Here is an 11,804-nt window from a genome sequence, read left to right as displayed (position 1 = left end):
TGCGCGCTAAATAGTGTTTCAATCGGTGACGTCACTTGCTCTGAGACCTTGAAGTAGTAGTTCCCCTTGCTCTGCAAGGGCCGCGGCTTTTGCGGAGCGATGCTTCGTGAGTGACTGTTGTTGATGTGTGCAGAGGGTCACTGGTTCGCGCCCGGGTATGGGCGAGGGGACGGTCTAAAGTTATACTGTTACATAAGGGACCTAGTTTCAGGCGTTTCTTTTACGCCTGCTACGTTAGGGAACTATCGTACTCCCCACCCAGAAACAAAATGCTATGTATTATTAAATGTCTTGATGTGAATATTTGCAAATGTATTTCTTTTTTACCCCCCCTGTTCGATCTTGTCTCATTGCTGAAACTCCCCAACTAGCTCGGGAGAGACGAAGATCGAGTCATGCATCCTCCGAAATATAACCCGCCTAACTGCGCTCTTTAACACCCGCAAGCCGCATCAATGTGTCAGAGGAAACGCCGTTCAGCTGGTGATCGGAGTCAGTTCGCAGGCACCCGGCCCGCCACAAGCAGTCGCAATGAGTGCGATGAGCCAGGTAAAGCCCCAACGGCTAAACCCGGGTCTGTAGTAACTCCTCTAGCACTGCGATGTAGTGCCTTATACCCATACGCCACTCGGGAGGTTTCCATATTTGCACATTTTAAGTGGGAAATTCAAGCATGGAACAATAGTACACACATTTCAGAACTCATGCACAGATATGCACCCATGTATTGCAATAATGAATATGAACACTCTTAAATTATCAAAATAGTTATAGCAAAATTCATAGAAAAATGATCTGAGCCTCTCAGGCTACACAATATCTATAAATACTCAGTCATCAAAGTCCCATTAAAAATGCTGGTGTGCAAACTGAAGTGGAGTCTTGCTAATGTGCTGTAACTTGAGTTCTCTCCCCATCCAATAAGGTCTGCGTGGGGTTCCAGCTTGTAAACTGTCCCATCTTTAATATCCTTTTGTGTGGCATCCGAGAGAAATAACTTGATAAGACTAAAGTGGGAATAAGTGCCCTTTATTTCTCTCAACGGCTTACTCCCTATTGTCCTCATCAGCTGTTATAGGATGATCCATAGCTGGTGTGCGTTGGTGAAGCCTCAGAGCCATTTGACATCTGGCCTGTTTTCATCTCCTCCTGACCGGCTGTGATTCGACTAGACTCCTGCAGGCCCAGGCCTGTGGTCTCAATGGGCAACAGCATGGATGCTCCTGTGGCCAGCAGGCAAAAGATGCAGTACACAGACAGTGTGAGGTACACAGACTTCTTGAGCAGCACCTGTATGGGCCAAAATAGCTGGAGGTTAGCAGTGCTGGGGAGCCAGAGGGCTGGGAGTCCTCTGAGGGGGCAGGGTGTCTTCGATTCGAATGAAGTAAAACAAGGTCATGATTACCTGTGACACAAAGGGAGTTAGAAGGGCACCCACCCTGGCCATCCCACTGCAGGTCCCAATGCCCAGAGCTCTGGTGGCTGTGGGATATACCTACAGAAAAAATAATTTATACAAAAAGTCCTCAACAGCAGAAGCTGTGGTTTTGGATGTCAAGTACCTACTGATGGAGAAAAAAATGCTTACCTCAGGCGTGTAGACATAAGCAACTTGGAACCCCCCAGTGATGAATGCTCTGGCGATGAAGATGAAGACTGTCAGAGCTACCCTGTAGACCAAGTGTATGAGACATCAGCAGAGCATGAACACAGCTGTCACCCCCACACAGCGTTAAGAGAATGGGTGAAGCCAAATCAGTGACTAACTGGGCCAGTTCAGATTGAAGGCCCTTGATTACCAAGGTTCGCCAATCTTGGACCTGGTCAAGGTGAAGAGTGCACTTACCTTCCAACACAAGCGTTCAGGGGCAGAATGCACACAGAGAACATCAGGAAACACATTGCCATGCTTTTCTTCCTGCCAATCCGATCGATCAAAAACAATGTCACAAAAAGACCTGCAGAGACAGGAGAAAAAAGAAATGGACATACAGAATGTCCCACTCAGCACATCAACAAAACACAAGATTCAGTTCCGTTAAATTACTGCTGAACAGTATTTATGGTATATAAATGCCTTAAATATCATTCACCTGGAAATTCAGCTAAGGTGGTCCAGAGTAGGTCTTTGTAGTCATCTAACGTCAAGTATTTGCATTCCAAGTTGCACTTTGGCTCAGTCTTTGCACCTTGGGTGATGACTGGAGGTACATATTTTTTAAGTCAAAGGTTCTAAAAGAGCAACTAGAAGGGCAGGCTTGCTGTTTACCATGTTTGATCGTTAGGGCGGTGCAGGAGTTTCTCCTTAAGACTATCAAAAAGGGAAGTTTCGACCTTTCAGAGTAACATGCAGACCAGCTGTCACTCACCACCACATGCATCTCCTGCCTGGAATAGCTCAGTGGTCAGGAGGACCAGGCCATAGTAGGAGAAGGCATTGGCAAACCTGAGACAGAAACCATACAAACACAGATCACACAAAGGGCCCAACTCTGGGTTTCTGAGGTTCTATGAACTGGGAGGACGGGGTGCACTGGTTGAGCTAATGAGATGCCTGTATAATGAGAGCAAAATCGACCTACCATATAAACCACAGGAGAAGGGTGGTTCTGCGATATTGAGGAGTTAAGAGGTCTCGGATCCTACCACGCTCCTCCTGCTTTACAAATATATAAAAAGCACACCCAAGCGATTGTCGTGAATACACAAAAAGTTGTCAGCTAAGATGGTCTCAGATAAACATATACCACATGAATGCACACACCACACCAATTATACGGTTTCACCTGTTTATTGGCAATAAGCTTCCCAAGAGGCATGGTCTTCCCATTGTCAGCAGCGATGAGTCTTAACGTTTTCATAGCATTTTCCCTGTTTCCCGAAAGCACATCAAAGCGGGGACTCTCTGGCAGCCACTGTATCAGACGCAGACACGTGCATATGACACACTTCATCCACTACCTATGTGTTCAGTATCAACCACCTTTGTGCTGCATGTCAACCATTGTCTCAGAACCATAGGTACTGCAGGGCTCAGTTCAGTCGTAATACTTACAAAACAGAAGATAACAAAGACCACCAGGGGTGCAGTAGACAGGCCAAGCAGCCACCGCCAGCCCATGGTAGGCATGATCCAGATGGCCAGGAGGACCTCAAACACAGCGCCTAGGGCCCAGAATATCTGATGGCCGCCAAGACAAGAGGATTAAGCACTGTAGGATGGAACGCCACTCCAGAAATGCTTTATTTTCTTATGAGATAAAAACTAATGCAATAGAACAAATATGATTAAAGGCCAGTGGACAGAAAGTACCTGAATCAGCATAATGCAGGTGGCCCTTGACTTCCTTGGGAGGAACTCGGAGTACAACGTCACCCTGAAAGAAGATGTCCATTAATGAATCTAAAAATGACTTTTCTACCTGATGCAGAGCACAACTATGGGGAATTCAAATAAGCACGGCACACAACATTAACTTCTACAGGTAATAGGGTAGCCCGGTATTGGTCAGAAAATTAAACCGTTACCTTGGCTATAAAATAGAAGGTTCCACAGCATCAGTTACATTCAGTACAACATAAACTACTAACAGTCAGCATTTTATTAACAAAAGCCCATATTTTCTGGTCCTGAATCATTGAGTCTGGAACCAGTTCTATCAATCAGACTCAGGGCTAAAAATACATTTGTTTTGTTCCTGGTTGGAGCGTTATTGTTGCTCTGACATCTTCACAGGTCTAACTGTCCCAAGAGAGAATGTCAGTGTGCTACAATAACAGAGTTCTGTTAATTCAGCCTGATCAGCTCCACTGCAGATAAACCACATTTAGGAAAGGTTCAACTCGGATTGAGAGACTAACGCAGTCATTTCAAAGACATCAGTCATTTCAACAGTACTTTACAGTGCATCTCCATGATACTGTTAAAGTGGCATTTAGGGTGAATTTATGATGATCGTCTTTCATGTACGACTGTTATCATCTTGGAAATCTGGACAGTGACGTTGTTGTACAACAAAGTCTGATGTGTTCTATTCCACTGTATTGCAACAGAGTGCGGCACTGAGGAAGCCAGGTGTGCTGTATGTGCCTTATGGAGTACATCACTCACGACTGTGGGGCTCCTCCAATGCCAAAGCCCACCAGGCCGCGCAGCACCATGACCCAGCCATACGCCGGGGAAAAGGCACTGAGGAAGCCGTAGTATAGGACCCACATCATGCACATCGTCAGGCCCTGTTCACCACACAAATACACAGTGTACATTAGGAACACCTTCCTAATACTGACATTTTGTCCTCAGAACAGCCTCAATTCCTAGGGGCAGGGACTCTACAAGGTGTCGAAAGCATTCCACAGGGATGCTGGCTCATGTTGACTCCAATGCTTCCCACAGTTGTGTCAAGTTGGCTGGATGTCCTTTGGATGGTGGACCATTCTTGATACCCATGGAAAACTGTTGAGCGTGAAAAACCCAGCAGTGTTGCAGTCCTTGACCCAAACTTGTGTGCCAGGCACCTACTACCATACCCTGTTCAAAGGCACTTAAAATATTTTGTCTTGCCCATTCACCCTCTGAATGGCACACCTATGCAATTCATATCTTCTTCTTCTTCTGAGTTTAATGGCAGTTGGCATCCAATACGTTGCATTACTGCCCCAAACTGAACCATAAAAATAAATCCATTATACTTCGTAATACAAAATAAAATAACATCCTTCAAACTAACCCTACACTCACAAGCCATGTCTCAATTGTTTCAAGACTTAAAAATCCTTATTTAACCTGACTCCTCCCTTCCATCTATACTTACAGTCCGCCATTAAACTCCGAAGAAGACGATATGAATTGCATAGGTGTGCCATTCAGAGGGTGAATGGGCAAGGCAAAAGATTTTAAGTGCCTTTGAACAGGGTATGGTAGTAGGTGCCTGGCGCACCAGTTTGGGTCAAGGACTGCAACACTGCTGGGTTTTTCACACTCAACAAGGGCAGCAGGTAGCCTAGTGGTTAGAGTGTTGGACTAGTGACTGAAAGGTTGCAAGGTCAAATCCCTGAGATGACAAGGTAAAAATCTGTTGTTCTGCCCCTGAACAAGGCAGTTAACCCACTGTTCCTAGGCTGTCATTGAAAATACAAATTTGTTCTTAACTGACTTGCCTAGTAAAATAAAATTGAAGTGTATTTAACAGGTGGGATCATAGCTTTCACCTGGTCAGTCTATGTCATGGAAAGAGCAGGTGTTCCTAATGTTTTATACACTCAGTGTATTTCACCATCAACATGACCAAATCATAGCCGTAAGATCTCAACCTTGTATACATGTTAAACAATTGCAGACTGAAACTTACTACTTTTCTGCCGTACTTGTCAGATATATTTCCCCATAGAGTCGAGCTGAACATCATCCCAATGAACACCACCTGAGAGAGAAGAAGTGACCTGATGACATCACTGGAACATTGACACACAATGAATGATTACTACAAATACTATCCTATTAAAATGTTGGCTGTATGCCTTCAGCATTTCCTCTCTAGCTGGTGGCTACCCTCACAAGCCTATATGATTAGGTCTAATGTGATGATGACGACATGGCGTAATCAAACCAATGCGATAAAGCTTATGAGAGAATAACCCCAGTCTCGATGCCTGAGAGAAAATGTTTTGGTGACAGAATGAGACTGACCGATGTTAGCATAGCCACCTTCCAGCTGGGCAGCATCCACTCACAGTGCAACTGAGGTGATATGACGCTCAGGATCATCATCTCCATGGCGTCCGCCATCTACAGTAAACACAACATGAGGGTCAGTGAGAGCAGCTCATGATTAGAAGGGGTTGTTGTTCCACAAATTAAAAAGATTTAAGGTCATGTCGGTCATTTGGAATCAATCCCACTCTCTCACCCACGACAGTCCAGTAAGGATAGAAAGCTTCCACTGAAACTTTCCAAAGCCAATGGCCTCCACTGCATCCTCCACTGTAAAGGTATCTGACAGGGCAGAGAGAAGTTATAATAAAATCCCAAAACAACATATTACATGTTCTATCGTTCACAAACTTTCCCATACATGCTGCTTTTTGTACATCAGACCAGGAATGACTTCATTAATATTATGAACCATGATCAGAAATGGTTACTAAATCAATGTAACAATTGAACAAGCGCCAACGTGATATTAGGTGCTGAATGATGATGTCAGAAGAGTATTCTAGTTGAGAGAGATTGATTGGTTGTTTAATTGGCATAGACGTTTGTGTACAATTAGTGTTAATTGGATGAAAAGTTGGGTAACATTCAAGATAACAATGCCACATGTAAAACATTTTTTTATAGGTGTTCTCGTATCAATAAGTAATGGTAAACTGAGAAATAGTGTTGATGAATTGAGTGGACAGTGGTTTAGTCAAGCTCAAACTTTGGGAGACTTTGTATGGTTCAGTATTTAGTTTGAATAGCATATTTTCATAAATCCATGGGTTCAAGAGCATCGGGTAATTCTAAACGACAAATGAGCAGCAAATAGATGTGGACGAAACAAAATATAAATCAGTAAGTGAAACCTTCAGTGGGGTCCTGTCCTGTCCTGCGCTCCCCGAGGTCCACAGTCTGCATCCCCGTGGTGTACACCTCATAGTCTCCACACTGCTCCTCCTCATCGTGACGCAGACTGTCTCCCGCTGTGCCTCGAAACGTCACCACACTGAAACCAAACCAAATCTTAAACAATACAGAGAAAGCAATAGATCTAGAGAATGACAACATCCTGATGTGACTTCCTGAATGCCATTGGTTTATTTCATACTGAATCTACTGTATTGTCCGTGATGACTATTCAATAGGCTACTCAAACTACTGCAAATTGAGAAAAGATGTGACTAAACTGAATAAGAAGAAGACGAAACACTACTATGAAACAAATAAAGACTGAAAATAAAAAGATTTGGTGCACCTTAAATGAAATGTTGGGCAAAAAGGTCAACTCAGCTCCATCATTCATTGAATTAGATGGCTCATTCATCACAGAACCCACTGATATTGGCAAATACTTTGATGATTCTTTTCATTGGCAAGATAAGCAAACTTAGGCATGACATGCCAGCAACAAACACTGACACTACACATCCAAGTATAACTGATCAAATTATGAAAGACAAGCATTGTAATTTTGAATTATGTAAAGTGAGTGTGGAAGAAGTGACAAGCCACCGGGTCTGACAACTTTGATAGAAAATTACTGAGGATAATAGCGGACGACATTGCCACATCTTCAATCTAAGCCTACTAGAACGTTTGTGCCCTCAGGCCTGAGGGAAGCAAAAGTAATTACACTACACAAGAATAGTAAATCCAACTTTACTGGCTCAAACAGCCGATCAATCAGCCTTAGTAAACTTTTGGAAATAATTGTGTTTGACCAGATACAATGCCATTTTACTGTAAACAAATTGACAACATACTCTCAGCATGCTTATAGGGAAGGACATTCAACAAGCACGGCACTTACACAAATGACCAGTGGTGGAAAAAGTACCCAATCTTCATACTTGAGTAAAAGTGAAAGTCACCCAGTAAAATACTACTTGAGTAAAAGTCTAAAAGTTTTGGGTTTTAAATGTACTTAAGTATCAAAGTAAAAGTATAAATAATTTAAAATGTCTTACCAGACAACATGATTTTCTTGTTTTTTAATTTTACGGATAGCCAGGGGCGCAGCTCAACACACAGACATAATTTACAAACGAAGCATTTGTGTTGAGTGAGTCCACCAGATGTTCTCTTGATAAGTGTGTGAATTAGACAATTTTCCTGTCTTGCTAAGCATTCAAAATGCAACGAGTGCTTTGGGTGTCATCGAAAATGTAAGGATTACATTATTTTCTTTAGGAATGTAGTGGAGTAAAAGTAAAAGTTGTCAAAAATATAAATAGTAAAGTAAAGTAGAGATACCCCCAAAAACTACTTAAAAGTACTCAAAAGTATTTTTTACTTAAGTACTTTACACCACTGTAAATGACTGATCATTGGCTGAGAGAAATTGATGATAAAAAGATTGTGGGAGCGGTTTTGTTAGACTTTAGTGCAGCTTTTGACATTATTGATCAATGTCTGCTGCTGGAAAAACGTATGTGTTATGGCTTTACACCCCTGCTATAACAGAACACAGAGGGTGTTCTTTAATGGAAGCCTCTCCAACATAATCCAGGTAGAACTAGGAATTCCCCAGGGCAGCTGTCTAGACTCATTACTTTTTTCAATCTTTACTAATGACATGCCACTGGCTTTGAGTAAAGCCCGTGTCTATGTATGCAAATGACTCAACACTATACACGTCAGCTACGACAGAGAGCCTAATCACTGCAAGACTTAACAAAGAGCTGCAGTTAGTTTCAGAATGGGTGGCAAGGAATAAGTTAGTCCTACATATTTCAAAAACTATGATTTGGGACAAATCATTCACTATACCCTAAACCTCAACTAAATATTGTAATAAATAATGTGGAAATTGAGCAAGCTGAGGTTACTAAACTGCTTGGACTAACTCTGGATTGTAAACTGTCATGGTCAAAACATATTGATACAACAGTAGTTAAGATGGGGAGAAGTATGTCCATAATAAAGCGCTGCTCTACCTTTTTAACAACACTATCAACAGGACAGATCCTACAGGTTCTAGTTTGTTCGCACCAGTTGTGTGGTCAGGTACCACAGAGGGACCTCTGAAAATTTGAATTGGTTCAGAACAGGGCAGCACGGCTGGCACTTAAATGTACATGGAGAGCTAACATTAATAATATGCATGTAATTCTCTCATGGCTCAAAGTGGAGGAGAGATTGACTTCATCACTACTTGTTTTTGTAAGAAGTGTTGACATGCTGAATGCACCGAGGTGTCTGTTTAAACTACTAGCACACAGCTCAGACACCCATGCATACCCCACAAGACATGACACCAGAGGTCTCTTCGCAATCCCCAAGTCAAGAACAGACTATGGGAGGCACACAGTACTACATAAAACCATGGCTACATGGAACTCTATTCCACATCAGGTAACTGCAGTAGAATCAGAAGCAGCCAATGGGGATCCTTAATAAATACAAATATAAATGACAGCAACTGGAATCAATGTACTGATAACATGGCAAGCCCAGAGTACCTGGGTCATTCCAGCAATTGGGTGCCTTTTGAGTAGTGTAACTTGGTTAAAAAAAAACATTTGATTTCACCTCATTTTAACATTCTGTCATAAAGAGCACATGTTCAACTAAATAGAAAAACATGTTTTCCCATCTCAAGAGGTAAGTGCCTATTAAGTGCCAAATAAAGTAACAGGGTTGACTGTAACAGGTTGAATATTTCATCAGACAACAGCCATAAATCCCCATGTGACGAGACGTTTATTGTGTGCAACACGGAAGCGCAATTGAAAGTAAGCTTCACAATTTAAAAAAAAAAGAATCTTACATTTCTAGCCTATCTATGGGTAACACGGTTGACATGTTATCTCCGACCCACTCACTTTTCCACCACAAAATACCAGAACATGGCCAAAAACAGTAGAACCAGCTCACCTGTCAAATGTATTCTTGTTTTTAATATATTTTTTTTAAAGGACTAGTTTCACCACATTAAAACAAGAGTTCAAGTAACAGGGTTGACCTTACAATGTGGGACAGATGTACATGAATCACTAATGAATCACACATGAAATAAATAATACTTTTTAGAAATTACTTTGTCAAACCAACTTAATAAATAGGGCTTTACAATAGTGGTGAAAACTTGGGAGACATTTTGGGTTTAAGTGGGTTAAATCTTAATGCAGAATTTGGTGACGTTAGCTGCCACGCCCTGATCTGCTTCACCTGTACTTGTCCTTGTCTCCACCCCTCTCCAGGTGTCACACACCTTCACCACTTATCCCATGGTATTTATACCTGTGTTTTCTGTCCGTCTGTGACAGTTTGTCTTGTTTGTTCAAGCCTACCAGTGCTTTGTGTCTCAGCGCCTGCTTTTTCCCAGTCTCGCTTTTCTCACCCTCCTGGTTTTGACCCCCGCCTGTCCTGACTCCAAATACAGATATGCATCTGTTGGTTACAGATACCTTTTTAACAAATGGGCCTCACAGTGGGCCCTCAGGAACTCGTCGCAGTATGTTTGTGCATTCCAATTGCCAATCGATAAAATGCAATTGTGTTTGTTGTCCATAATTTATGCCTGTCCATACCATAACCCCACCATTGGGCACGCTGTTCACAATGTTGACATCAGCAAACCACTTGCCCACACAACGCCATACACATGGTCTGCGGTTGTGAGGCCGGTTGGACGTACTGCCAAATTCTCTAAAACGACATTGGTAAATTAAAATGAAAAGAATTTAAAATTAAATGAAATTAACAATTCTCTGGCAACAGCTCTGGTGGACATTCCTGCAGTCAGCATGCCAATTGCACGCTCCCTCAAAACTTGAGACACCTGTGGCATTGTGATGTGTGACAAAAGTGCACATTTTAGTGGCCTTTTTTGTGCCCAGCACAAGGTGCACCTTTGTAATGATCATGCTCTTTAATACGCTTCTTGATATGGCTTTCAGGTGGATAGATTATCTTGGCAAATTATAAATACTCACTGACAGGGATGGAAACAAATTTGTGCACAACATTTTAGAGAAATAAGCCTTTTGTTGATATGGAACATTTCTGGGATCTTTTATTTCAGCTCATGAAACATGGGACCAGCACTTTACATGTTGCGTTTACGTTTTTGTCCAGTGTATAACAGGATTTTAAAATTCAATATTGGTGCACAATTTCTACTTACAATATAACAGGGCACTCATTTCCTGGAACGACCCAGCTATGCAAAGTATCCAGTTTTCTTCCCCCTATGATTCCCCTACAGGTATTATCTAACGGAACACTAGGTCAGTCACCTTGCACTTCAACTTATCGTTAAGTGTGATTCCATCAATATAAAACTGCAGTAAGCTAGAATTGATGAGATTTAGATATTCACTGTACCTGATTTCAGGATCCCTCCATTGCTGGTAACTTATGTTGGATGTTTCCCCCCAGTTGCTCATGTCGATAAGGCTGAAGGACAGGGACTGAGACCACCTGGTTTCAGGTGTTGTCGAGTTGGTTAAACTTGCTGGGGCATCTTCTATCTCAAATTACAGTCAGTCATCCAATAGGAATTAAGCCCTCAGGGAAGGGAGAGGGAGGAGTTAAATCTACTGTAAACAACCTTTTGGGAGAGGAAGGAAGAAGAATGTCATAGACAATGAACTTTAAACCATTGGCCTCATACTGCCTAATTGTACCATTGTCACTACTATGTATTACGTATACATAAGGGTTATACAACCACTTTTACAAATGGTACTTGGGATATATGCCAGGTCGCAATTGTAAATGAGAACTTGTTCTCAACTTGCCTACCTGGTTAAATAAAGGTGAAATAAAGAAATAAAAATATACAGTATGGATATGAAAATAACCACTTTGTCGCAATACTCTAGACTGACAGTAGACGGTGCTCTTGCATCACACTAGTGCCTACCAAAGTGCACGATTGACATTCAAGTGAACCAGCTGAAAAACCTCAAGGTCAACGGTCAATTAGGGGGCGCTTATATTTGTCCAGTTTCACACAACTGTGTAACCTGTACAAGTGTGAGGTGCGATTTTTTTTGTGTGTGCATATCCCACTTTCCCCGAGACACCATCGGAGCGGGGTCACGGCCATCAGAGGGGTATAGCGGTCTGTCAGATTCATCTCAAGATTGAAGTCTTT

The 11,804-nt window shown here is 42.2% G+C and overlaps 1 protein-coding gene across 2 annotated transcripts; it reads right to left on the bottom strand.

The window, feature by feature from the left end:
* Positions 1-222: 222 nt before the first annotated feature.
* LOC112219455 (synaptic vesicle 2-related protein-like) lies at positions 223-11,701 on the bottom strand. 2 transcript variants are annotated; one of them, XM_024380714.2, is made up of 16 exons: positions 11,030-11,701; positions 6,568-6,707; positions 5,910-5,995; positions 5,690-5,788; positions 5,352-5,423; positions 4,112-4,236; positions 3,314-3,377; positions 3,056-3,181; positions 2,787-2,915; positions 2,583-2,659; positions 2,370-2,446; positions 2,094-2,201; positions 1,847-1,958; positions 1,589-1,670; positions 1,406-1,495; positions 223-1,290 (listed from the first exon to the last, which is right to left on the bottom strand). In XM_024380714.2, the coding sequence occupies exons 1-16, from the start codon at positions 11,089-11,091 to the stop codon at positions 1,066-1,068; spliced, it is 1,674 nt and encodes a 557-aa protein (XP_024236482.1). In that variant the 5' UTR covers positions 11,092-11,701; the 3' UTR covers positions 223-1,065. The 2 variants fall into 2 exon arrangements, with proteins under 2 accessions (XP_024236482.1, XP_024236483.1); XM_024380715.2 differs by having other exon boundaries at positions 2,583-2,656.
* Positions 11,702-11,804: the final 103 nt, after the last annotated feature.

This window comes from Oncorhynchus tshawytscha, linkage group LG20, assembly GCF_018296145.1.
Source record: "Oncorhynchus tshawytscha isolate Ot180627B linkage group LG20, Otsh_v2.0, whole genome shotgun sequence".
In the NCBI taxonomy this organism is placed as follows: domain Eukaryota; kingdom Metazoa; phylum Chordata; class Actinopteri; order Salmoniformes; family Salmonidae; genus Oncorhynchus; species Oncorhynchus tshawytscha.
Note: the sequence above shows the minus strand (reverse complement) of the source record. Positions and strands in the feature narration are given on the sequence as shown.